This window comes from Cucumis melo, chromosome 3 (assembly GCF_025177605.1).
Source record: "Cucumis melo cultivar AY chromosome 3, USDA_Cmelo_AY_1.0, whole genome shotgun sequence".
Taxonomy (NCBI): domain Eukaryota; kingdom Viridiplantae; phylum Streptophyta; class Magnoliopsida; order Cucurbitales; family Cucurbitaceae; genus Cucumis; species Cucumis melo.
The window spans coordinates 27,281,846-27,308,840 of NC_066859.1; the positions used below are offsets into that span (position 1 = coordinate 27,281,846).

The 26,995-nt window shown below is 32.0% G+C and overlaps 4 protein-coding genes across 6 annotated transcripts; 3 read left to right on the top strand and 1 right to left on the bottom strand.

Moving 5' to 3' along the window:
- Nucleotides 1-417: 417 nt before the first annotated feature.
- LOC103488238 (flowering-promoting factor 1-like) lies at nucleotides 418-1,020 on the top strand. The gene has a single exon (XM_008446872.3). The coding sequence runs from the start codon at nucleotides 460-462 to the stop codon at nucleotides 793-795; it is 336 nt and encodes a 111-aa protein (XP_008445094.1). The 5' UTR covers nucleotides 418-459; the 3' UTR covers nucleotides 796-1,020.
- A 7,926-nt stretch (nucleotides 1,021-8,946) lies between these two features.
- On the top strand, nucleotides 8,947-14,288 carry LOC103488237 (protein ACTIVITY OF BC1 COMPLEX KINASE 1, chloroplastic). 2 transcript variants are annotated; one of them, XM_017044525.2, is made up of 14 exons: nucleotides 8,947-9,511; nucleotides 9,818-10,024; nucleotides 10,518-10,607; nucleotides 10,700-10,846; nucleotides 10,967-11,131; nucleotides 11,273-11,413; nucleotides 11,492-11,671; nucleotides 11,762-11,957; nucleotides 12,091-12,218; nucleotides 13,181-13,252; nucleotides 13,403-13,515; nucleotides 13,603-13,744; nucleotides 13,825-13,894; nucleotides 14,010-14,288. In XM_017044525.2, exons 1-14 carry the CDS (start codon nucleotides 9,242-9,244, stop codon nucleotides 14,072-14,074), a joined length of 1,986 nt encoding a protein of 661 aa, XP_016900014.1. In that variant the 5' UTR covers nucleotides 8,947-9,241; the 3' UTR covers nucleotides 14,075-14,288. The 2 variants fall into 2 exon arrangements, with proteins under 2 accessions (XP_016900014.1, XP_016900015.1); XM_017044526.2 differs by having other exon boundaries at nucleotides 9,386-9,535.
- Nucleotides 14,289-16,060: 1,772 nt separating this feature from the next.
- LOC103488235 (uncharacterized) lies at nucleotides 16,061-18,928 on the bottom strand. Of its 2 annotated transcripts, none has more exons than XM_008446869.3 (4): nucleotides 18,768-18,928; nucleotides 16,786-17,844; nucleotides 16,475-16,518; nucleotides 16,061-16,337 (listed from the first exon to the last, which is right to left on the bottom strand). In XM_008446869.3, exons 2-3 carry the CDS (start codon nucleotides 17,631-17,633, stop codon nucleotides 16,482-16,484), a joined length of 885 nt encoding a protein of 294 aa, XP_008445091.1. In that variant the 5' UTR covers nucleotides 17,634-17,844; nucleotides 18,768-18,928; the 3' UTR covers nucleotides 16,061-16,337; nucleotides 16,475-16,481. The 2 variants fall into 2 exon arrangements, with proteins under 2 accessions (XP_008445091.1, XP_008445092.1); XM_008446870.3 differs by having other exon boundaries at nucleotides 18,713-18,849.
- A 3,857-nt stretch (nucleotides 18,929-22,785) lies between these two features.
- LOC103488234 (COP9 signalosome complex subunit 5a-like) lies at nucleotides 22,786-26,276 on the top strand. Its single transcript, XM_008446868.3, has 6 exons — nucleotides 22,786-23,393; nucleotides 23,802-24,083; nucleotides 24,175-24,322; nucleotides 24,433-24,515; nucleotides 25,648-25,725; nucleotides 25,840-26,276. Exons 1-6 carry the CDS (start codon nucleotides 22,977-22,979, stop codon nucleotides 25,927-25,929), a joined length of 1,098 nt encoding a protein of 365 aa, XP_008445090.1. The 5' UTR covers nucleotides 22,786-22,976; the 3' UTR covers nucleotides 25,930-26,276.
- The last annotated feature ends 719 nt before the right edge of the window (nucleotides 26,277-26,995 follow it).

Below are 26,995 nucleotides of genomic sequence, written 5' to 3' on the forward strand. Positions count from 1 at the left end.
CATGGATAGCTCGTGAAATGTAAGTGCCCCTTCCTTTTTATTCATTGACTTGTTTTTAAATAAAGAACTATATTTCTCTAGAGTAGTGTAGTGTCTACTATTTTACAAAGATTCTTCACTATATATAGAAAAGTGAAAATAACATATTAGAGAGATTCTCTCTAAAAAATCAAACCAAACCACACGAATGGTTCTTGTACCCTAAAATAGCACCCTCAAGAGAATCCCTGTACCCTCATATTTAAATCCCCATTAGGTCCCACAATATCTAGATTCTATGCCAAAAGCCAAACAATCCTATCATTAAATTAAATTTAAATTAACAAACCGCACTCCCAAGAGTATTTTCTTCTTGTTTTATTTGCTCGATTGCTTATATATATAAACCCCCCTCTCCTCCTTCACTTCACCAAGAAAAGCTATAAAACTAAACACACACAAAAGCATCAAGAAAGAAACATGTCTGGGGTTTGGGTTTTCAAGAACGGCGTAATTCGATTGATCGAAAACCCTCAAGCGGATTCCGATGGAAGGCTAGGGAACTCAAGGCGATCGAAGGTTTTAATACACTTACCGACAGGTCAGCCCGTGACATCTTACTCTTCGCTAGAGAATATCCTAACATCATTGGGATGGGAAAGGTACTATGGAGGTGACCCAGAGCTTTTCCAGTTTCATAAACGTTCTTCTATTGACCTAATTTCTCTCCCTAGAGATTTTGCCAAGTTCAACTCCATTCATATGTATGACATAGTCATTAAAAATCCAAATCTCTTCCATGTCCGAGATATGTGAGTTTCACTCTGCCTTCATGTCTTATAATATTTGTCTCATTAATTCAAGTCTTTGTTGTGCATTTTATTACCATCGATCTTTGTAACAAAATGGCTGCTCCACTAGGCTAGGTTATTAGAGTTTCCGTGTGAACATGTGTGTTATTGTAATAACTTCATCGGATTAATGTGTTTGTATCATATATATCAATAAAAAGAATGGTATGTTTCTTTTTTTGGCTTCAAATTACATAAAATAATGTGTAAAAATTGAGAGAAAAGAGGAGATTCTACCCATGACATGACTTATGTGGGTGTTATGTGGATGTTGCTCTATCTTCTTTCTTTTGAAGATCGAACATCTCACCTCTAAGATGGATGATTATACGGTATGCTCATTTTAGCGGGCGTTTCTTTATATCTAAGGCGGAGAAAATAGTTTGAAAAATATGGGGGAGAGGGTTTATATTGCTACATAATACTGTACTTCAATAAAAACATTTTATTAAATTCTTGGTTAAACTTGACCAAAAACTTAACAATGGATTACAATAGATTTAATTACGACATGTAGACCCAATAAATAAAATAGTATTAAATAGGAGAAGGTGAATGTCTGTTATGGGTTTATCTAATTGAAATATTTGGATGCACTATTGCAATGATAAAGAGTTTCTTTTGCTCTAATTCTATTTTAAAGTACCGATTAACTCAAAAGGGAAGCTGATGAGTTATGAATAATTTAGTATATTAACACCTAACATTTGAGACGGTAACAAAATTTACAATTAATGAGACAATATAGAGGAATTTTGATGATAGTGAAATATAAGGAAATTTTTGTCGGAAGTACGAGGGTTTTATCATATGTAAGAGTGACGAAGAGGACATGTCTCATGCTTGTCCGCAAAACCATATATCCATAACCCAAAGAAATGGCTTCCAAATTAACTTTGTTTGGATCTAGAATCCGGTTTAAGAGGAAAGAGAAATTCTTGATGCGTTCATCAAACAGCCGGAAGGAAAACAAATTACCGATTCAGAAATATTTGAGTTTTTTTGTTCAAAAATAATTATTTGTGTCTTAAAACATCCACCTAATCCACCAGTTTGGGCTCCTTTCCTCTTCATATTTCATTTGCAAAATTGAATGAATCCTGTTTTCTTGTGTGAAATATACGAGGTTGTTTGAGAAGTTTGAAATGTAAATTGTGATTTTTAGAAATTTAAGAGGCCGGTGTTGAAATGAGAGTTGAATTGATTGAGAATAAAATGAAAATAGAATCGTAAGAGACATGTAAAAAAAATTAGTTAGATTGACGGAAGAAAAATAAATTAGGCTCGTAGTAATATGAAGTTTTAAGTCTAATTTATAATATTAAACTCATTAACAGTGGATCACAACTTCATCATCTCCCTATACCTAAACTAAAGTAACACAATAAATGAGTTAAACACTAAAAAACACGACCATTTCTCATCAGCTATTTATCTAACTTATTTAAACTGAGCATAGTGGGTTTAATGTAATTGAAACTCAACTCTAGATTACATTAATTACAAGAACAGACTCGTAAAAGCACAATCAAATCGTGATCATTAAATTATTTTTTCCAAAACGATATCATTACCACAGATAAAGACAAATAAATTATCCAATCAAAAAAGGGAAAACTGGAGAGAAAGGGGCTGCAGTGTTAAATAGAATCAACTTTCAATCATATACAAAAGGCCCTACGGAGTAGGATTTTGATTGGGAATAATACTATAACATATATGAGGTCCCCAAGGAATAGCGAAAGGGAAATGGGTTTTCACGTGACAAACAAGTGCGAGGTGCCTACGCGTCAAAATATGACGTGATCTGTGAGGAATTATATGAAATTTTTTTGTTGGCCTTATATGCACGTGCAAATCACTCCCCCAACCCACAAGAAAAACAAGGTGTGCCTTATTTGCCTTATTCCTAGTGTCAAGAATATTTTTTTTAGGTTGGGCGTCTAGGTATCTTTTTGAAAGGTTGTATATGAAGTGTGTTTACCTAATTGTATTAAATATTTAGAAAGTCAATATAAATCTTAGGTTAAATAGTATTTATTTTCTCCATTTAAGTTTAGTATTTTTCAATTAGATAATTAGGATTGAGCATTAGTTGGTCGGAGTTAATTTTTTAACCAAACTGCCATTGAATTGATTATAGTCGGTCTAATAAATGTTCACACCAACATTGACTATCGAGTAGTAAACGTCATTGACATTGGTCAGTTCAATTCTTTAGAAATGATTTAAATTTGTTAATTTAGAATTTTTTCCAAATCGACACCAACCAATCCCTTCCCTTTTCCGACCAGCTTCAATTCAATCAATCGATTCAATTTTTCGATCTTTTCATACTCACCCATAAGAGTAATATTTAAGTGCATTGCAGTTTATTTCACTCCACCCCACAATATTTTTTAAAAAAATTATCGTTGGAATTCAGACCACAATCATCATTTGCAAAATTAAACCAAAAAAAATCTAAGGATCTTGTCATTAGATAAAAAAAATTATGTGAGGCTCCATCACCAACACTAATATCCAGAAAAAAAAGTTACTTTTAGTAGTTTAATTTCCATTTTATTTGGTTGTCAATAAAATAACTAAGAGATCAATTATTTAATTCATGATGATCATCTTTTTAAAAATTAATTTCCTACGAACTTTTTTACGTATCAATATTATAGAGTTAAGTGGCTGTTGGACAATTAAGTATCAAAAACTATGTCTCTAATAGGAGAAACTATCTTGGCCGTTGGCCATTCTGTGTTGTAATCCTTAATCGTCCTAGGGTTCCAAAATCCAAATTGACCACCCATTGCAGTCAATTCACTGAACGATCATGGTCTAATTATCACAGTAACAGAGTATGGTCGTGTTATAAGCTCGATTTTTCACTGGTGAAAGAATTGGCAGTCAAATTCATCATCTCCAGAATATCTATGCTACGTTAATGCAAGGAATGTGAGTTAAAGCACTCGAAAAAGAAGTTTGGCTATTCCAATCAGGGAATCATCTAATTTTCGAACGAAAACAAAAGATCTAATTATACCTATATTCTAAAAATTTCTCAAAATTCTCTGTCTCGTAATACATTCCAAGCAATCAGAAACTACTCCCCACGCGTAAGCAGTCTAAGATCGAAGCAGAGAACAATGAGAAGCGATTCCGCTTAAGTTTAATCGATTCAATCTCAGACTAAGAGAAATGAGGAAACTAAATCGAGCTTGTCAAATTCATTCTAAACTCCGAAATTATAGATCACTAACTTATTTTCCTAAAATTTTATCAGGAAACAAAAACATCGACAAATATAACAATACAGTACGGCGAGATAGATGTAGAACAAACAAAGCTTACTTGTACCGGATCAGAAGCATGTTTGTGATAGTGCAGTTACTTCCGTCGCCGATTTAACTCCATTATTGCCGCAGAAAAAGAACGTCTCTGTAAAATTCAAATTCATTCGGAACTTCAAAATTACAGAAAACTAATTTTCTTTCCTTCTGTTTTATCAGCAAACAAAAACAATACGACACATACAACAATGATACAGTTTTGATGTGGATGTAGAACTCAACAGATAATGCTTACTTTTATCAGAACAAAATCGTGTTAGTGAAATTGTAGTTACTTCCAGAGCCGATCTAACTCCCCGATCGCAGAAGAGAGCGTCGCTGCGAAAGTAGAGAAGAAGGAAGACGAAGATATTCTGTGGAGGCAGTTTGTGAAAGAGCAATTCGCTTCCCGCCAGTATGGCCATTTCTTTTCCCTCTCGATTTAGATTTTATTTCTTTAGTTGTTTGAACTCTTAAACCCCTTTGAACACTCAAGCTCCCAATTATTCTATAAATTGGATCTACGGTTATAAAATTGAACATTCTAAATTATACAAAATTTCGTTCGAGAACTTAATTTTTAAAACTGAAAATTTAAAGGTATAATTGCACTAGTTACTTTAAAGATTGATTTTTGGAATTTTTTCTAAAGTTAAATGTGAACACATATACGATTTTTTTTTAATAATGTATTGTTTAAAGTTAATGTCGAAAAATAGGGTAGGAGAGTTTGGACAAAGTGGGAAGTCATAAACGAGGTTCACTACTTGAATGTTTAAATATTTAAATTTCTAAATTTTAATTTTCAAAAATATCTTTCGTTATTAAATATTTTTTCAATTTTCAAATTATAATCTTTAATTATTTTTTTAAGAAATATATATTAACAAGCTATGTTATTGAAAAATATATTAAATAAATATTTGCAATCCACCCATATTAACAAAATATCTACTTTTTTAAGAATCAAAATAAAATAAAATTATGACTAGAATAATTTTACTCTATAGAAATTAGAATATCTAGTTTTTTTTTTAAATCAAAATGAAAAGAGTTATTGACATCAAATCATTTTATTAATACGTGGATTGCAAATATTTGTTCAATATAATTTTTAATAATATATTTTGTTAATATATATCTTTTATAGAAAAATAGAGATTTTGAATTTGAAAATTGAAATTTGGATATTTGAATATATATATATATATATATATATATATATATATTAAATAATGAAAAAAAAATGTGTGAGGTCCACATGCCAACACATTACTTCCCACGTGTACACACCCAGACTCACGACTCCATCCAAAGTACTTTGTTTTTTTGTCAATATTTTCCTCATACCCTATTTTTTATATTAGTTTTAAAAAACACATTATTTAAAAATAAGATTCCACGTATACTACTAAAATAAATTATAAATTCTAAACTTTAATTTTTGGAAATTGTTTCAAATTATAAAACTAGTAAAAGTATTTATAATTGTAGAAAATTTTTATGGTCTATCTGTAATGCATCGATATATTTGTGATTGGTTTAATTTATTTTTCTATATTTGAGAATAACTCTAATTTTTTTCATATTTTTCAATTCGAGATTTCTAGAATTTTGGGTGTGTTTGGATTGTATTATTAGGTGATTAAATTAAGAAATAAGTTGTTTTGAAAAAAATATTATGTATTTGACAAACCACCTAAAATAATTTTTTAAATAATGAATTTATAGAATAACGTGGTTTAAGACAAACACCTAAAACCAACTTTTAGAAAAATAAATTTTGTGTGTTTAATGGTTAATGTTCCTAAGTTGGTCATTTTTTGTGACCGTTGTTAACTTACTTTTGTCAATTGTTTTATAGTAATCGTTACTGGTCAACTTTTGTCAATTGTTTTTTTATGTTTGTTATCGACCAACTGCCAACGACTACTTTTTTTGTAATTGTCGTTGTTTGACTTCCAACGACTATTGTCGTCAACTTCTGATTATCATTTTACGATGAATGTCTCCGACCACACATCAAATCACCATCTTCGATGATCGTTGTCGAACTTCTATCAAAATCTCCACAAACAAATTCTATACATATCAAACAAATTTTTGCCTAAGAACACATTTGAAAAACAAAATTGTCAAACATACATGTGTTTTTCTTTCAAATAGTTTTTAGAAAAAAATATTTAAATGAAAATACATATTTTAGAAAACATTTTTTTTCTTAATTCATTCCAAACAAGCCCTTTGTCTTAATGGAAATTAATGAAAAAAAATATAGTTACACCAAGATATAGTAAAATAATTCAAAATGTTATTGTATTTGATGCGTAGTCATCAATTATCTCAGCTTCACGAAGATTTTGAGGTTGGGATTAACAAATCCCTACCAAACTTGTTGAATTATTAATGATGGGGTATGACAAATAAGATTAACCCATATTGATGGACTAACAAACCAATGTAAAATAATTATAATGTTGTTTTAAAACAATGTTTACATTACTAAATTAGATTGCCACTCGCTTCCATGTTTGTAGCTATTAGGTTTATGTAGTTATAAAATAAATTTTTTAAATATATATATTTTTCTTTGAATTTTGAATTTATTGTAAAAATAAGCATAACTATGTTGAAAATATAAATGTGGTTATACTGATCAAGAGTTTTATGGTTCAAATCCACTTACTTCATGTTGTATCGAAAAAATTCTTAAAACCATTGAGAATGTTCGTCGCATAATATTTAATATTTTAAAAGAATCATCAATTATACATAAAAACTCGTGTGTGTTTAAAGGGAATTTAAATATTGAAAATGTGAAAGAGGTATAATTAGACAAAAATTAACTTCATCGTCTTCTTAATTACACCATCAAAACTTTAAAGATTTTTAAAATAAATATATAAACACCAAATTAAACTTTAATCCCTAGATATTTATCTTGAATCTTAAAATCTATTCAATGTACTAATTTAGCACCTAAAAAATTGAATAGCTATAATATGAGCTAATTTTATGAATAATAGTAAGGTGTATTAACAATATTTTAAAAAAATTACAAATGTAGCAAAATTTACTAGTGATGAGCTTTTATTGTTGATAAACTCTTACCAATGTTCAAAGCAATCCATTACTATCATCGATAGACTTTAGCTGAATTTGCTATATTTTCATTTTTTTCAAATGTTACTTATGCAAATAGTTTAAATCTAACTGCTAAAAATTTACATGTAACACAAAGTTTTTAGAGAGCTTAAATTTTATAAAGTTCCCCTCAAATGATAATTATAATGAGTAGCAGCTTTATGAATAATAATTAAATATATAACGACACTTTAACAAAATTACAAATAGATTCCTACCGCTGATAGATTCTTATGATTTATCAATGATAGACTCTAATGATTTATCTATCATTAATACAATTTTACATATTTTGATATATTTATAATTTTTTTAAAAAATATTACTATTTATTTAATTATTTTAAACTTATTTGATATATTTTTAGAAAAAATTTCATAAATATAACCAAAATAATTATGGCCGTAATAAGATTAAAAAAGTCACGGTCATTTTCTTAAATATTCTAGTTTTACCCTTTATTTTCATCGTCTATCTTATTTATTTATTTTTCTTTCCAACATCTCTCTTCCCTCCCTCTTCTTCTTCTTTTCAATTTTTTTTAAAATTGGTTCTGTACCAAAGATAAAATATTCGTATTTTTATTTTGTACCGAATATAAAAATAAAATATCTCGAAAAGGACTTGATCTAGTAGCCAAATCTAGACTAACCAAATTTCTCAAAATTGTTGGTATTTTTTTTTATCGAAGGTATCCGAGTTGTTTTAGTTTTGGAAATTATTAAATAGAATGTAAATATTTTGTTTTATTTCTTAAAAGGCCTCTATTTTTAACTATCTCATTTGCATTTATCACAATTGCCCCCGTTGGGGACGTGGACCTCTTAAAGCCACGACCGTCGACCACCAACTGTCGCAACAAAAGACAAATGCCACTTCACCCGCGAATTTTCTCTACTTTATCCAAAATAAAAAGTAACGTACACGTAAGCTTCAACTCCATTTCGTGCTTTCTCCTAATTTTGTGAATTATTAATCTTAACTCCAACTTCTCAATTTTAGTAAATTCTAAAAATTATTAGTTTTTTTAAAGAAAAAAATACAGTAATTGAACCTGTGTTTGTTTTTGTCAATTTATGGTCCATTCACTAAATAGAAAAGGATCTCAATATCGTTTGAAATGGAGCTTTTTTTCTTTCTTTTTGGCTCTTATCCATTCCCGTGCCATATGAGCTAATTGCAAGACTCTCTTGATTGTTAAAAACCCAAAAACATATGTCATGACCTTTTAAATTTCAATAAAAAAAGAAAAGATATCAAATGACTAATTTATGAATTAGTTTTCTCTTCGTGTAAAACTTCAATACAGTAAATCAAGATAAATTGGATTAGAGGTAGAAATTGCAGTACCAAATTCAAAAAAACTTAAGAAAAATATCTTAAATGACAAAATTTCTAAAAATATATACAAATAAAACATAATTTCAAATTGTATCAAGGATAGACATTTGAAAATTTATTATATTTATTTTACCATATTTAAAAACAAATTTGATGAAAAAAATATCATTTTACTGTCTACATTAATATATATATATATATATATATATATATATATAAAAGGTATTTTAAAAAATTATTTTAAAGAATGATAATGACCTTTTTTATATTGGGAAAATTATCCGTTCAGTTCTATCCTCTCTCTCTCCTCCATCCACCCTTTTTGTTCCTTTGAACTTTTCAAATGTACCGTACACGTAAGCTTCAACCTATATATCAATGGCTAAACTATTTCTGTGGAGGGGATCAATCAATCATCAAGCTCTCCTAATTATGAGGTTCCAGCTTGCCCACATCGATTCGCACGAATCTCAAACATCAGCCATCGACTTTAACTGATTTTTGAAGTTGATCGTTTGCTGTTCCTCTCCGGCGTCAAGCCCAGTAACCCCATTTTTTTCCTTTCATTCTCCAGATTTTAGGGTTTTGATTTTTCGTTCTTCAGATATGGATTTTGTACTTGCGAATTGCACGCATGCCGTTTCGTTTTCTGCTAAACATCGCAGTTTGAAAGGTAGGACTAAGACTGTGCGGGGAAGGAAGCATAGGTTTTCTGTGATTCGAGTTTCTAATTCTGCAGCTGAATTTTCCGGTAGCAAAGTTGCAAGTTCCGGTGATAAAAAGGATTGGCAGGTGGCGAAATCTAGTACTGCCTTGGAGTTGCTAGATATCGAGCGTGGTGTTTGCATACCATTTCGCAAGTATTCTCCCGAGACAGTACGGATTTTTTAACAGTACTTTGTAAGAACTGAATGTGTACTTCACTTTTGCGTATTCGTGTCTTTCTTGTGAATTTTGCCGGTTTTCAGGATCTTATTCTTTACTGTGTGTGACTGATGTTATTTCGCGCCATTTTTATCTCTCTGAAAATTTCGTGGTGTGATATGATGATAACAATTTGTTAGTATTCTTTTGCAAAATTAGGTTGAAATTCACTGACATTGAATATTTAGCATATGACGGTGTTGAAAAATAGTACCAAGTTAAGCTTTGTCATGTGTAATTGTTTGAATCTTATATTAGGTGAGGAATAAGGTATTGGAATCCAGAGGAGCTGTCTTGTCTCTCATTTCTCGCGGTGTGGAGATTGTTTGGAATCTCGGATTATACTGGTCTATATTGATGTATGACTGCTTTGTCGGAAGGGATGAAGAGGTCGTTCCATTTCGTGCACGGCAGCTTCGAAAACTCTTGTGTGATCTGGGGCCTTCGTTCATTAAAGCTGGGCAGGTATACTGGTTTTAAATTATACCCTACCTCTCATCGACCCATAATTGTTTGATGATCACAATAAATGGTTTTGTTGAATGAGGTCTAAATCTGTTTTTATTGTGTACTTTTCTGCTACTGTCGTCTATCTGCTTCCTCCATTTACAACTTTTGAACCTTCCATAAGTTCAAGAAAGTGTCCTGGATGCCCTGATCTCTGTCCACTCAAGCCAATATTCTAAGCTTGATTGCAGCTTGAATCGGATCTTTCTTACATTTTCTAATTCATGATATTTACCAAAAAAAGCTCAAGTATACCACGGCCCATACCACAATCAAAATTTACCTCAGAGTATCGATGTTTAAAAAGAATTAAAAGCTTATTTTGAGTAGCCTATGTTTCAGGTAGTGGAAGCTCTATTTGTCATTTGTTGTAGAAAAGATATGCGCTCTGTGAAGCATACATACCTTTTCAACATGTCAGGGCTGTCTTGATCTTTCTTCCATTTGACAGGTTCTTGCCAACAGACCTGATATTATTAGAGAAGATTATATGAATGAACTTTGCATTCTTCAAGACGATGTTCCGCCGTTTCCTAACGAGGTTGAATGTTATTAGCAGTTAATAAATTTGAAACGTCCTTGCACAGGATCTTGTACTTTTCTGATAATTTCATGTGGTTTGGCATTGCGTAGGTTGCTTTCAGTATCATAGAAGAAGAACTGGGTCGTCCTCTTGAAGCTGTTTTTAGCAAAATTTCGTCACAGACAATAGCAGCAGCAAGTTTGGGTCAAGTTTACCGAGCTACTCTAAGAGACTCTGGCGAGGATGTTGCTATCAAGGTTCTGATTAATTACATTAACATTATTATTTTCCTCACATTTTCTGAAAGTTTACATTAGAGTTTTCATTCCCGTTTGGAAAATCTTAGCCTCGGTATTAGTAATATAATTTGTCTGCAGGTTCAAAGGCCTAAGATCGAGCCAATAATTTACCAGGATCTTTTTCTCTTTCGTACACTGGCTTCTTTTTTAAATGGCATCAGTCTACAAAAACTTGGGTGTAATGCGGAGCTCATAGTTGATGAATTTGGTGAGAAGCTGTTAGAGGAGCTTGACTATACTTTGGTATGTATCTGAACTGTCCTCTGTAGCAAAGTCATTCTGGGCCACATTGCATTGAAGCAACCATAAACTGAAAGCATGTTGGAAAGCAAAATCTTTGTCTCACTGTTTAATATTTATGCTAATTTTGCTTTTCCAATGCAGGAAGCCCGTAACCTTGAGGATTTTATTGAAAACTTCAAAAATGATCCCACTGTAAAAATTCCTCGTGTTTACAAACAACTTTCTGGTTCACGGGTTTTGGTGATGGAATGGATTGATGGTATCCGCTGCACTGACCCCCAGGTTTGGTTGTTAATTATTTTGGTTCAGGATCCTTTTAGGTACTTCTTGAAGTATTAACATTTACTCATACAAAACCAGGCTATCAAGGATGCTGGCATTGATGTCGATGGATTTTTAACTGTTGGAGTAAGTGCAGCATTGCGGCAATTGCTAGAATTTGGGTTATTTCATGGTGATCCCCATCCTGGAAACATTTTTGCAATGCGTGATGGACGTATAGCATATGTGGATTTTGGAAATGTTGCCGTGCTCAGTCAGGTAAGTTTTCATCCTTTGGAAAATTGAATGAAAAATATTGATCTCCCTTTCTCTCATCTTTTTTGTGGTATTGCTTTTTCCATCCATCAGCTAAATAAACAGATCCTGATTGATGCTGTTGTACATGCTGTAAATGAGGATTACGCTGAAATGGCAAATGACTTCACTAGGCTCGGGTTTCTGGCCCCTGGGACAGATGTTGCTCCTATCATTCCGGCATTAGAAGCAATTTGGCAAAATTCTGCCGGGAAAGGGTTATCTGATTTTAATTTCCGAAGTGTCACTGGTAACATCACTAGTACTTTATGTGATTGTGTGAAGTTTCAATTTAGCATATGACTTTTAAGTTCAACAGAGTACCGATTAAGTTGGAGAACCATAATGTAGAATTGATGTGATATCTGCTTCATGTGCTCCAGGAAAGTTCAATCAGTTGGTCTATAATTATCCCATCCGAATACCTGAGAGGTTTTCTCTTGTTATCCGATCTCTCCTGACTCAAGAGGGAATTTGTTTTACTCTCAAGCCCAACTTCAAATTTCTTGAGGTGAGGTTATATATTTATTAGTTCTACTTAAGGTGCACATGCTTTTAAATTCTTGTGGTATTTTTCTTTGCTAGTAAAAGGATGAAAAATTCTACTTCTATCACATATTAAATTGAAAAGGCTAGGGCTAGTTGATTGGCAAACATCTTATCTCAGTAGCGAACTCTTAGCTGTATATACTACAGTAATTGAGTGTCTATGTTGGTTTTTCTGGCTGGGCAGTTTTTTATTCTTCCAACTTTTTCTCTTCCAAATATCTTCAACCAGCTAAAGAAAAACTAATTGTTATATAATGAATAAAATTTGGAGTAAATCGTGAGGATTAAATATGCTTAGGTATCAAGTGGATAGCAGATTTTCCTAGGTTGAGTACTAATACCTGCAATTCATTTTACAGGAAATGAGATTGTAAATAAATGAGTTTATCATTGTCTCACGTCTAGAATGGTTCCAACGAGTGAATGAAGTGTGCTCTTCCCTTTTCTTTTAGTAGGTGGGGGGAACTCTGAAGTAATTGATTTCGTCACCTGCTTGGTTAACTTAACTGTGCAGTAGGTTTTGTGAAAAACGTTTCAATGCTCTTCTTAGTTGTTTTATGTTTGAGAACATTTGAGTGGCGAAAGGCTATTGATTGATGGATGGAATTGAATTTGTCTTATGTGGGGGGTCGGGGGCCTTTATCAAAATACTTTAATATCCCTAAGCTACTGATCAAGTTTGTCGGTGTCTTTCTATAAATTCCTTGAGCCTGGACATATATCAAAATCAGTTACTCTCCCACTTCACAAATTTTAGTTTGTTGTTTCTATAAGTAAACGGGTATATTAAATTGAAAGCAATAATGGACTTCTAAGCACTACCTTTGCTTGCATTGCCCTATGGATATACCCATTTCTTTTGTTAAGAATCTGATCTCCATCCTCATGTTTTCCATACATTCTTCTCTATTTGTTTCTCAACAGGTTGCATATCCATACGTTGCAAAGCGCCTTTTGACAGATCCAAACCCTGCTTTACGTGAACGCCTCATTCAGGTTCGATTAACACTGCTGCTACCTAAATTATTTTTACACGTTTGGGTTAAAATTGTTCTTGGATACTCTTTCCACATTTTCTCTCTGGTGGAGCTATCGAGTACTGCACCAAAAGTTCCTTAATATGTCAATTTTTTCCTTGCTCTTCAGGTTTTATTCAAAGATGGAATGTTTCAATGGAAGCGTCTTGAAAATCTTATAGTGCTTGCTAAAGAGAACGTTGTTAAGATGAGCAGTAACCCAGCATTGCAGAAGAAAGACCTGTTTGTGACATTAGATAGCCAGTCTTGTATAATGTTAATTCCGGCTATATACCATTAACTTGTTTTTTCTTGGACAACCCTTTTCAGGCAAGGTTCAAGACAAGTCGTGAATAAACTTGACCTCAAAGATACAATCAAAGATGGCGCTCGCCTATTTCTCATTGACGAAGGAATCCGCCGACAGCTGCTTCTTGCTTTGACTGAAGACTCACAGCTTCACGTGCAAGAGGTCAGTAATTTCCTTCCCTTCCCTTCTTCATTTGATTCTACTGCAATAAGATTGCTAAAATGCCATGTTTTCTTTCTTAGCTTGTCGACGTCTACAGATTACTTGAAGATCAGATAGACATACCATCAATGGCCTTGGAAGTAGCCCGAGGTAGATCTTTACACTCATTAATCATTCCAAATATTCACATTTAGACAATCTAACTTCTACATGGTCGAAATCCAACATAACGTTCTTTCCCCCACAACTGGGATTGTTGTTGCAGATTTTCCATCAGTTGTTCGGGACCTAATGTTGGCATGGACCGAATCCGTTCTATCAGACAGATAAAGTATATACATAGACCTGTTTAGAGACATATAGAAATACAATTTAGATTCATTTAGAAAGCGAGTACTGATCATGTTACATGTAGCTTTCTTCCGTTTTACATTAAAATCTTTGAAAAAGAGCATTTGTAAATCAAAGGAAGGCATTATATCTTTATAGGCATATCATATGAATCGAAAACTGTTTTGAGTAGAAAAAGTTGTATTTCTAGTTATGTATTATTGAGTTCGATGTTTGTTTCTTGTACTCGACATATTTTTCAGGAGAAAAACAACAAAGAAAAGATTAATGTTGTAGTTATGACTTCGAGCTCATGAGTATGCCAAGCCAAAATAACTAGGCAAATGATTGTCAGTTTGCTTATGCAAGAGCACAGTTGAAGCCTTATATTTTTCGAAACTAAGGCCGACAGCATCATTTATAGGGAGAAAAATCTCAGGACAAAATGATGGAAATAGTCATTTTCGTGCGATTTACCCAATTTGTCTTTCTAGGTTGAATTAATCATGAATACAGTCCTTGAAAAATAGAAGTTTATATTTTCATTAGACCAATTAGATTCAAATTCATATATAATTGTTTAGTTGTTTTGTCGAAAAGGAATCTATTACGGGATAAAATTGAAAGGACAATAGAATAAAAGTGAAACTTGTTTGCTGGTAGTACTTAAGATTTGTTTGCAAAACATTTGAATTTTTATTTCTTATTTTAAAAAATCAAGGTTATAGAAGTCATCTCCACCTATAAATTCACATGTTTTTTTTTAATTTCCTAAAGCGAAACCTACTGCACTTCATTACTTAAGTTATGAGTAATGCACTAAAAGATATAACATAGTCTTTCCTTTAGAGATTATATTTATTTTATTCTTTGATCAAAGGTCAGATGATGAGATTATTAATTTGTTAATTTTTTTTGACACATATCTATTGTTAATGTAACGATACCAATGTTTGAGATATTTCTAGTGCTCAAAGTTGCAATGTGTTAATTCAAATCCTACTTGGCCAATCAATCAAAACTTCGTAACAATTCCCATTTGAGTTGCATACACATTTTTGTCCTTATTGATACCCTACATACTTGGACCCTCTCATGATCTCTAGGTCTTACCTTAGACCACCCTAAACATTTAATTAAGTAAAAAAATATTATTTTTTCAAAAATAATAACAAACACATAAAAATAAATCGACTAATAATTCAAAATTTTCTTTCACAAATGAAATTAAGGAGAAAATAAGCACAAATTTAAAAAATTAAAAGGTGAAGACCAAATTAAGCGTAATTTGTTATTTTTTGGTTTTCAACAACTAGACTCAATCTCATATATGTTTGGGAAAAAACAAACAGAACAAAGCTTATCAAAACCTAGTAATCTACGTTAGTTTATTTAAAACATAAACTATAATTTGTCTACTGTTAGACTTTTACAGGTGAAAAGACAAGTTCTTAAATTAAATATAAGAACTACCAATCAGTTTTTCTTTTCCTCTTTCTCTCTCTCTCTGTCAAATTTTATTTTAGTATCAAATCAACTTCCACCTGACTATCTTAATGGAGAAAATAGCAAATGCTCAAAATCATTGCACTGCATTTTTGCCAACGCACAAAAATAGCATCAATTGCACCCATTTTAGCAAGAATGTACTTCTTTAGAAGTTGACTTGTGTTTAAAGGGTAATATAATATTTCCTTCATAATTATAATTTTAACTTGATTCCCATCTAAGCATATCCTATGACACTGACCTCAGACCAATCCCATATCACTGTGAACTACAACTTTAAAGCTAAACATCAATCATAGATTGAAGTTGGGAAAGAAAGAAAAACGGTTTTGGGTTCGACAACAAAAGAGAACAAAACAGTGTCAAAGCAAGAACTTGGCGTTTTAGAATATCGCACATGATAAGCACGGACTCAACAATAGTTGAGCATGTCGACAACCGTAAGTAGTGAGGTTGCAAGAATAAGAAAGTTATAAATGACAAGGGAACAAAATTTAGATCAGCTATACACTAACTAAAGCATCAGTTATCATCTGTTTGGCGCCTTTCAATCCATTTTGACAATATAATGAGTAAGCAGAATACATCTTAGAACAACCCCATAAAAGAAACCAAACAAAAATAGAAGAAAGAAAGAAGCCAACATAATGTAAGAACTAAACGTTTAAACATGACAGAATGTAACATGAATTTTAGTACTTTTCTACGTCTAAATGGTTCATCTATTTCCTTAACTCCGCCTCATTTTCCGACACTGCCACAAAATCATGAGAGAACAAGGGAAATATTTGTGAGATAGGAAGGAGAAGAAAATAGAACATCCTGACGATGTTATGTTGAATGTTAAAACAAAGACAATACAAGACAATGCAGATCATGGGAAATGCATACCTAGTGGCTAGTTGTCGTAAAAGCGGGAGCGACGTCTTCGGGAACTAGGGATCAGTTAGGAAGATAAATCAATCAAGTTAGAACAACTCAAATATATCGGTATAATGGCATCTAAGCTAAACCATTCAGCTTGTAGAGCTAGGAACTAGATACAACAAAAGGAAGTCTCATCTAATTCATAAATGTTATAACGGTTCATTTTCTTTAGTTTTTAAGGTTAATTTCAGCCAAAAGCATGTTAAAATAACTAGTTAGACAGGAATACTTGAATAGAGCTCAATGGGGATTTGAAGGGGAATGCATTTTCTCACCTCCTGTGGTTGGAACTACCCCTCGAAGAGACATTTGTAGTCACAAGTTCGTCATCGATTTCTTCTACTCCATAGTCTGCAAATTCTACCGAGGCCACAGAACTATCATCTGAGTTCGACAAATCATTACTTGAACGACGATTTCCCCTTCTTGTGTCACCAACTCTTGACCTCCTTCGATTTCTTGAGTTCCTAAAATTATCGAATACTTGGTACAAGATACAAGAGGTCCACCAATTGCCATCGTCCCCAGGGAAATCCTCAAACTCATCTCCACTTTCATCATTTCCATATTCAATCACGTAGTCTCCAAACACCACCCCACGGGGAACTTCTGAGTGGATGGTACTTAAGACATCGATGATTTCAGAGGACTGCTGAAAATTTTCCCAATCAAGTTGTCGAGCAGGGTCGATTTTTGAAGGACGAGCATGAGGATGCTCTGACTGAGCATGTTGTTGTAATTCCAAATACGTGCCCATAAATCTACATTGTTCTTCCTCACAATAACGTTTCTTTTCATCCAACTGTATGCGAGCCTCATCAACCACCTTCCATCCACTAACATCTCCTCTACACAAAGGACAACATAATTTGCAATCATCTTCTGGTGCCACTGGTTCTGTGTTCATTGGAGGAACTACATCAGATGTTGATGGAGGAATTGTGTTATGTGCATTTTTAAAACGATCAAGACAATTTGAGTGTAAATGATCCGTGTCGCATACAAAGGGACGACATCCTTTGTCATATGATGAGCATTGCAGAAGTACAGCATTATGAGGAAAATCCAAGCAAATCGAACAAATCACATCATCCCAGTTAGAACCAAACTGATTACTATCCATGAAAGAGATAGAAAGTTTAGCTCACTTTCATAGAAAAAATCAGTGAAGAAGAAGGAACTATGAGAACCTAAGTTGAATCTAAAATATTAATCAAAGAACCAGAATCTAATCATTGATCAACCAGGCCCAAAATGATTCTGTGCGAGGACAAAATAATACACCGAACACATTTAGAAGTCCAATCCTTGAACCACCATAATTATCTGCACATCTGGACATAACAACAAAACTTGAATTAGGTAACAATCACTAAATAGATATTCCCGATAAGAACAATGCAATCAACAGTTTTAATTCTACACTTTCTGGACGAAGACTCCAAAGGAACCAAACTTTCCAAAATAAATACGGAACATAAATTTTTACAAATAGCAACACGACTTTCTACTTTGATTTCCCAAAAAACGTGATCCTTTATATTCCTCAAAACTCCATATCCAAAATAACACGGAACATAACTTCTTACTAGTAATACAACTTTCTTTTTAAATTTCTCAATAAACAAGATCTTTTATCTTCCCTTCAAGTTCTCATGCTCCACACCACTGTTATAAGAGTAAAAACCCAACCAGCAATCAGATTCCAAATTTCCAATCATTCCATTCAGTCCAATTCTTTAGCAGACACAAACCACCGATTTTATCGCATACCCATCTTCTAAAAAGAATAATATCAAAATGACAATTATACATGATCTCAACAGAGAACCCGAGGAAGAGAGTGAAAAGAATCTAAAAGTCAAAACTCTATAAAATCACAGCCGCCTACCGAGTTTGAAAAGGCCATCGCAACAAAATCATAGTCAATGGCTCAGAACAAACAAGCAAAAAACAAAAAACCCGGTAAAAAAACGTTGTTCAATGCGATTACCCAATCACCAACATAACAATAGTTTCGAAAACTCAACAACTAAAAGTAAAACGGGTTTCTGACGATCAAGTACCACAAATTTGGCGACGAAATCAGAGGAAAATAAAAAAAGCACCCCCAAATCGCTAAACAAAAATATAAGAACAATTAATCAAAAGAACAATTAAGTTCAGATACAGCAAGAACAACACAAATCCAATCAAAATCACCTGAAAAAAAATAATGAATTCAGAGAAAAATTGAAAACCCAGATGGAGATGAGACCTGAGAAAAGAAAGGCGGAGACTTTTCACGCAAGAGAAGAGAGTATCTGCAACTTGAGCCTGCAAAAAGGGTGAGAGAGTCGTCAGAAGGGTGGGGAAGCATGTTCCTCTTTATGTTTATATATCTATATATATTTCTTCTTTTTACAAATTAATTTTATTAATAATAAATTAATTAAAATAACGATTTTTTCCTCATACTTTTTTTTGTATTGTTTATTTCTAAAGGTCGAAATTAAGAAGTAAATTGCAAAAATTCCATATAACTTCCTCCATATATAAAAAAATAATAAATAAAAATATTTTACCAATCACCCAAAATCTACCTTTTCAAATATATTCAAAAGTTTATTTGAAAAATATTTTATAAAAATAATTTAAATAGAAATCACGTTTTTTGAAACAATGGTCTCTTTTTTTATATAGCCAATTCAAATAAACACTTACTTTATAAACACATTGTCAATTTTTTAAGAAGTGTTATTGTCTATTTTTTAAGAAGGGTTACCTATTAACATTTTTCCGTTGTAAATTTCAAAAATATTAATATGATAATTTTTATTATAGGCAAGCATGATACATCAAAAAACCGAGCCAATCGACTAAATCGAAATCGATCGACTAGAAAACGAGAGGAATAGATCGAGATCTGTTTCGAAAGGTTTAAAATCGATAATTTCTAGAAGATATTTCTAAATGTTAAATCAACTTGACAAAAAACTGCTCGATGGACCAATAGATCTTTATTTAACGATTTTGATGTCGATTTGAATATTTACTAAACTAGTCGATTCGATTGAGGTTGATTTGGTCAAAAACCCAACTCTGTTCTACTGATGATCACAATTGATTGTTACGGTAGGATTAATGTAAACTTTAAAAAGAAAAAAAAATAAAAAGAAGTTATTTTTAATTTAGATAATACTATTTGAGAGAGAAATTAAATTTGCCGTTCCGTTGCAGAGGTCCGTATTGCTTTCAAACAATCGCTATTGCGAGCCGACGTGGATGGCTGTCATTATTGTACACAGTTTCTTTTCTTTATTTATTTCTTTATATATATATATATATATATATATATATATTTTTTTTTTTCTTATTTCATAATTTCTTGTGGACTCAAATTAATTTTTTATATAAAATAATCAAAGAATAAAGCGACACATTCATAACCCTTTATTATTAAATAAAATATGACGTTTCATTATTTTGCTAAAAATAAATAATTATATTATTTCTTTTAACTATTTGTCTATGTGTTTATTTTTAATTAAAAGCTTTGCATCATATACCCAAATCCTAATTTCATTTATCCTTTACCTTTCACATGAAGTTTACTGTTAGTTTTCATTTAATTTATTTTAAAATCCTTAAATAAATTTTTTCTCGTCAATTCTAGTAACGAGTGTGGATCCAATAGTTTTTATGTATCATTTTTTGAACAAACAAAACACTCTCAAATTGCTCCACTGTTTAAGATGGTGAAAACAACTTGAGCATGTGAAATATATCGTGTCGAAACGAAGGTTCACGAATAACTGAAACATATATAACTTCTCATAATGCACGATTTTTTGGATTGGAAACAAAGACTTACGTAAAGGTCACTAACAAACTTTATGAGTTGAAGCAGCGGTAAAGGGAGTAGTGAGATAGTTTGAGGATGGTTTATTTATGTTCATAATCCTCTATCACAAAATAAGAGAAGGTCTAAAAGATATAGTTAACTGTTTAAATAATAAAAGAAACTGTCACGTGACAAACCTGCAGCTAGACATGTGGAGGAAATATATTATAAAAAAAGATAGGAAATCAAATTGATTATCCATTAAATGTTATCTTTATATACACATGCTTGACATATATGTGCATTACTTATTTTAGAAAATATACATTAATCGAGGTTCTAAAACGTTTCAATTACAAAACAATGCGTTTTAACTTATAAGATTATTGACTTGAAATTTTGAATGAGTTTTATACATACGTGAATTTAATTTTAGTAGGGAGTTTAGATTGATCTATGGATGGAAACGTTGATGTTTTTGAAATATCGAAATTTAGATATAAGATATTATTTGTTGGTGTTTTAAGTGTTAAAGGGGATAAATTGCAATAAAATGGAATCATGTTTTTTTAATAAAAGATAAAAAGTTTGTGTTTATTGAGAAAGCATCAATAGGATGGAATTTTAAACAAAAAAATAATAATAGGTTTTAATTAGTAACAAATAAATTTATAGAGTCGTTACCGACAATAAATTTAGAGCCCTATAGGCTTATACTAAAAAATAATAAATAAATAAGTGAAATAGTATAAATAGTTGAGTCTACTGACCTCTTATACAACTATAACTCTTTTTTTTTTATATATATTCTATTCAATAACTAAATAAACACGTAAATATGTAACAAAAGGAAACAAAAATTAAATTAGCACTCCGTTTTAGTCCATATAATCACCGTATCACGTGTTATTCTAATACTTAGTTGAACCTTCTTTTTTTGTGCAAAGAAAATTTAAAAAATTCACGTAACTACACATGGATAAATTTTTTTATATATGTCAACACATAAATCAACTCCCATAAAATAAATAGGGCATAGTACCAAAATTTTCACATGCTCTCATAAAGATAATTGGAAATTTTTTAAAAACCAATAAAATAGATAAAAATATAACAAAATTTCAGATTCTATCAACGTTAAACACTAATAGAAGTCTATTAATATCTTTCAGTGTGTATCATTAACGAAACTGAAAATTTTGTTATATTTTATAAATTTTTGACGATGAATTTAAGGTATTTTTTCATCCACACCTTCACATAGAAGACAATAGAGACACAATGAAATGAAAAAAAAAAAAAAAAAAAGAACATAAAAGACAAAAGAAAACATATTGTGGGACATATTAAACTTCCAAACATTACTCAAAAGAACTGATAATAAATTGGGAAAATTGAATTGAAAAATTAAAAGGTTATTGTGGTAGTTAGGACAAAATATAATAAAATAAAATATAAGGAAATAAAAGCATGTCAACCACAAAAACTCAACTATGAGTGCTTACCATATCTATTTTATTTATTGTTTTTTTTTTTTTTCCTTTTTTTTCTTTTTTTTGCACATAATTCAATTTTATTTTTAAATAAAATATTATTACTTTTACTTTTAGATAAAAAAAACAATGGATAATTAAAAAGGATGAAACATGCTCTTCTTTAATTCTTTAATATCTTTTCTTTTCACCACCAAATTAAACAAGCATGCTTCATTATAAAGGCAAGAACTAAGTGCTCTTCTTTCTGATGTACTATACACATTCTTGCTTTTACTAAAACCAAAATTTAAAATATTTTAAGAAAAAAATTGCGGTATGGGTTTGAATTTAGGGTTTTTTTTTTCAAAAATAGAAATAAAAAACAAAATATTTTACACTCCATGACAAAAAAAAAATCACAAAATTCATTACTAAATATAAGTATTTTATCAATTTTTCTATTTTTGACAAATTTTCTTTTACATGGAATATTACAGCGATGAAATTAAATAATTTAATTTATATTTAGTAATTTGTGTCAAATTGACAACAGCTCAATCGATCAAAGTATATTCGATAGTTAGTCTAAAATTAAAAAATAAAAAACATAGAAACAAAAGTAACCATTTCAAAATAGTAATATTTGATAATAATAATAATAAAAAGGAATTTTTAAATATAGTAAAATAAATTAAAATATTTATCATCTATAGGAAAATTTTGAATTGTATCACTATAAAAACTTATATCAACGTCTATTATCGATAAAATTTAAAATTTTACTGTATTTTATAAATATTTTTGTAAATCTCTCTTTTTTCTTTCTTTTTTATCGTTCCCAAAAAAGTTTTATTTCAAACATGGGCTTACTAGAGAAAAATTGGGTGAGCGTACATTGGCCTAATAACTATATGGGCCCGGCAGAAACCTAATGGGCTATGTCCATTCAAGTTCATGCTTTTGGCGGTGTGAGGAGAAAATCTAGTTTCCTCAGTTACTGTGGATCGATCGGGGGAATTCCACTCGCTTCTCTTTCAGAACTGCCATTGAAGAAACCCCAATTTCATCAACAGAAATCAGTAAAAAGGTATCGAAAAATTTGAAATCAGACGAGAATTGGTAGCATTTTTCTTCATATTCTTCTCGTTCGTCTTCCATTTCAAGACGAATGGAGCCGTTTCCATCATCCTCACAAATAGCTCAGAAAACCTGGGAGCTTGAGAACAATATCATCTCCGTCGATACTCCTCCGACCACTTCCAAAGCTTCAGATTCTGCTTCCGATGCGATATTCTATTACGATGAGGCTGCACAAGCAAAGTTTCAGCAGGAAAAGCCGTGGCAGAATGATCCTCATTACTTCAAGCGTGTGAAGATCTCTGCCCTCGCGCTTCTTAAAATGGTGGTTCATGCACGCTCCGGTGGAACTATAGAGGTCATGGGACTTATGCAGGGGAAGACCGATGGAGACGCTATTATCGTCATGGATGCCTTTGCTTTGCCTGTTGAAGGTACCGAGACTAGGGTTAATGCTCAGGCTGATGCGTATGAGTATATGGTTGATTATTCCCAGACGAACAAGCAGGTTTTTCTTATATTCTTTTCGAACTTGCCATTCTGATTGCTTTCTTTTTCCTATCAATTGAAAATATATTTCTGTTGTTTGATTCGACAAGTTTCATCTATGTGCTTCTGTTATGCATGGAGTTTTGGTTTATTTTGCCCCGTTGAGCGTTGCATTGAAGGAGTATATACTGACGTTGAATGTATTTTTCTGTTTATCCCTATGTTTGTTGTTGATGTGTAGGTTTCTAAGTTCATCAATATCTCATTTCGTAGAACCAATGCTGATTTTTTTTTTTTTTTTTGAATTTATCGATTTTCTTGAGAATTGATGAATTTTCTACATATGTTGTAGTGAAGTGATGCCGTCTTATCTTTGAATTCTTGACAACCTTCGTAGTTTTTATATTATGGCTCTCTTATGATATAGGCGGGGAGGTTGGAGAACGTTGTAGGATGGTACCATTCTCATCCAGGTTACGGATGCTGGCTTTCGGGTATTGACGTTTCCACACAGATGTTAAACCAACAATTTCAGGAGCCATTTTTGGCTGTTGTGATAGATCCTACAAGAACTGTTTCTGCTGGAAAGGTTGAGATTGGGGCTTTCAGGACCTACCCGGAAGGATATAAGCCACCAGATGAGCCTGTTTCTGAGTATCAAACCATCCCACTGAATAAGATCGAAGACTTCGGTGTGCATTGTAAACAGGTTTCCTCCCTTGATCTTTCACCTTGTTAGATTTCCTCAGTTTATTTTCCATTGGGTATGGGATTTTCTTAACTTTTACACGTTATTGCAGTATTATGCGCTTGATATCACTTATTTCAAGTCTTCACTTGACTGCCACCTCTTGGATTTACTTTGGAACAAGTACTGGGTTAATACACTTTCTTCTTCTCCTCTCTTGGGTAATGGAGATTATGTTGCTGGGCAAATTTCAGATTTAGGTATCCTTGTCTTCATTACAACGCACTCTATTCATTATCCCTACTTGAATTATTAGATTTGATCTGAATTTTATATGATTCTTTTTAGTTGTTTATTTTGTTATTTGCAGCTGAAAAACTTGAGCAGGTGGAGAATCAGTTAGCTCACTCCCGCTTTGGGCCATTGATAGCTCCTTCTCAGAGGAAGAAGGAGGTGTGTTAAGTCGTTTCTCTTATTTCTTCTTCTTTTATATATATTTTTCGGAGCATATACAGCTCTATCTGGTACATGCATCTATCTATTTCATAAGCTACAAAAAACGATCTGTTATAATTTGTACTGTAGATAGATATGCATACTTTTTGTCCAAAATATTAGGCCATAAACCAGATATTACAGAAATGGAATCTGGAAAGAAACAATTTGAGACCTTTCCATACAGATTCTGAGTGTTCATACTGGATATTATAAAGTTTAATTTCACTTTTGCAGAAGTTTTGCTTTGAATTTGAAATATTTAACTCATGCCCAAATAGGTTTGCATGACCTATTCTTTTTAGTTCAACTACATGTGGGTGAGGATTTGAATGAAATAATTTATTACCCCAACCAGTTCAAATATGTTGAGGTTGCCGGTTGGCCAAGTAGACAACCCATTGATATCATAACTAACTGTTGCAAGAATCATTTATTTATTCTTTATATACACAGATACAGACACACGTACTAGAAATCGACCTCCATTAAGAATAAAAATACAAAACGGGAGGCCATGAACATAAAAGGCGCAAAAAAAAAAGGAACCAATGAAAAGAAGCCACCAAGAGAGAAAATTGCTGGTCTGTTTCTTTTTAGGGCTGATACAAAAGATTTGGATTAACCAAAATTTTCTTGGTTGGACACGTATTACTCCATTCACCAGTTAGAAGTAGGTCCTTCCATTTTTTAACCTTCCCGTTGGAAATTAAGCAAAGCAAATTGTTGTGTTACTAGTTTGTATTGGTGATGCTAAGCATGTGCTTGGGTACTTCACTGAGTTATGTTTATATTATGTTTTTTGTTGGTACTAAAATTATGTCCTGTTTCGACAAGTGTCAAATTCACCTTGATATGTCCATCTGTTATGTGGTTAACAAGAATTCTCTCCTTTGATGACCAACTCTCATAAGATTTCTCAAAAGAAAAAAATTGCATTTTTTAAATTTGTGAAGGGCAATATATGCAACACAGCGCACACTCTCTCTAAGTGAGCTAGTTGCTCTAGCAATATTAATTTCGACGACCAGATGAACTCTGCTTCATATATAAGCAAAGTATTTTTTGTAATTTCATCTTCCATTTGCAGGAAGACTCCCAACTTGCTAAGATCACTCGCGACAGTGCAAAGATAACGGTGGAGCAAGTTCATGGTTTGATGTCACAGGTGAGACTCACGTTACCCTTTGCTTTTAAATGTCGTGCTCATTTCACAAAAGAGCACCTCAAAGATGCACCACATTATTCCCTAACCACAGTTTTGTTACATTTTCATGCTTAGGTTATCAAGGACATCCTGTTCAACTCAGTGCGACAGTCCAACAAATCTCGACCTGAGTCATCGAGTCCAGAACCAATGGTGGAAAGCTGATGTTAGCACGATATTGCGAATCCAGGAGCTGATGATGAAATCATAAACCCTAGGGCTTGATGTGTTCCCTTCCTACGGCAGGGAATTCGGTAAAAGAAAGGTGCAGATGGTTGTGTTCTTTACTGAAGTTGCGCCCTTTGTGCAGCAGCAATTTAAGAGTACTACTGGGAATCTCCTTCTTTGGGTTTGGCTTTAGCTTTTAAGAGCTTTTAAATTTAAGGGAATACTTTTTAGTGCACTTCTTTTTGTTCATTTGATAACACCATAGACCGGGCAGGCAATTCACTTCTCTGCCTCTGGTCCCTCTCTTATTGAAATTTAATCATAGTTCCAAGATATTGCCTCTACTTTGTTTTTGCTTCGGTAAAATTAATTTCTTTGGTAAATTCTTAAAACATTGTATTATTTTTAATAAATGTTGTGAAATTTTGGATGGAATATCACAAAAATGCACAATTGATTTTTATTTGTAAAAGGTTAAAAGTAGAAAAGTGAAAGCGGGATCAAATTTTAAAAGGTGAATGAGAGTCTTTGAACCTTGGCATCTCCCCCTTCCGATGACTTCGCTTACAACCACCATCCAATGGCTGATCCAACAATTATACTAAAACAAAAAACCAAGAATTTAGTAGGAAACAAAAATAAAATTTTCTTATTACTATATTTGAAAATGCATATTTTTTAAAAATTTTGAAATCTAAAATCAAAATTTATATTTTATATTCGATTATGAATTTGAAAATGTTACATATACTAAACATGTTTTAATTATTTTCTTTATATCTTTTGTTTTTTAAATGAAAGTAAATCATTACCTTTTTTAATATTAACATACTTTTGCTAATATAATAAATTTAGTATTTGAAAATGGAACATCTTCTCGTTGAATATCTTTGAATACGCTTTGTCTTTAATGAATTTCTTTCACTTTTATGCGTTCCTTATAGTAATACTGTAATCTCTTACTCATTTGGTCACACACACATATCATTTCTTTGGCATTAGATTGGATTTGATGGTTCAAATTATTTTCACCCTTTCTCGATGTGTTATTGTCTCTTTCATT

What these genes read in the sequence shown, in the direction of transcription:
- LOC103488235 (XM_008446869.3), bottom strand. Translation starts at nt 17,633, where the DNA reads ATGGATAGTAATCAGTTTGGTTCTAACTGGGATGATGTGATTTGTTCG. An exon ending in GGTAGTTCCAACCACAGGAG is followed by an intron (nt 16,519 to 16,785) that starts GTGAGAAAATGC and finishes ACTGATCCCTAG; the next exon opens with TTCCCGAAGACGTCGCTCCC.
- LOC103488234 (XM_008446868.3), top strand. Translation starts at nt 22,977, where the DNA reads ATGGAGCCGTTTCCATCATCCTCACAAATAGCTCAGAAAACCTGGGAG. An exon ending in ATTCCCAGACGAACAAGCAG is followed by an intron (nt 23,394 to 23,801) that starts GTTTTTCTTATA and finishes CTTATGATATAG; the next exon opens with GCGGGGAGGTTGGAGAACGT. An exon ending in TTCATGGTTTGATGTCACAG is followed by an intron (nt 25,726 to 25,839) that starts GTGAGACTCACG and finishes TTTCATGCTTAG; the next exon opens with GTTATCAAGGACATCCTGTT.
- LOC103488237 (XM_017044525.2), top strand. Translation starts at nt 9,242, where the DNA reads ATGGATTTTGTACTTGCGAATTGCACGCATGCCGTTTCGTTTTCTGCT. An exon ending in CGTTCATTAAAGCTGGGCAG is followed by an intron (nt 10,025 to 10,517) that starts GTATACTGGTTT and finishes TCCATTTGACAG; the next exon opens with GTTCTTGCCAACAGACCTGA. An exon ending in CCAACTTCAAATTTCTTGAG is followed by an intron (nt 12,219 to 13,180) that starts GTGAGGTTATAT and finishes GTTTCTCAACAG; the next exon opens with GTTGCATATCCATACGTTGC.
- LOC103488238 (XM_008446872.3), top strand. Translation starts at nt 460, where the DNA reads ATGTCTGGGGTTTGGGTTTTCAAGAACGGCGTAATTCGATTGATCGAA.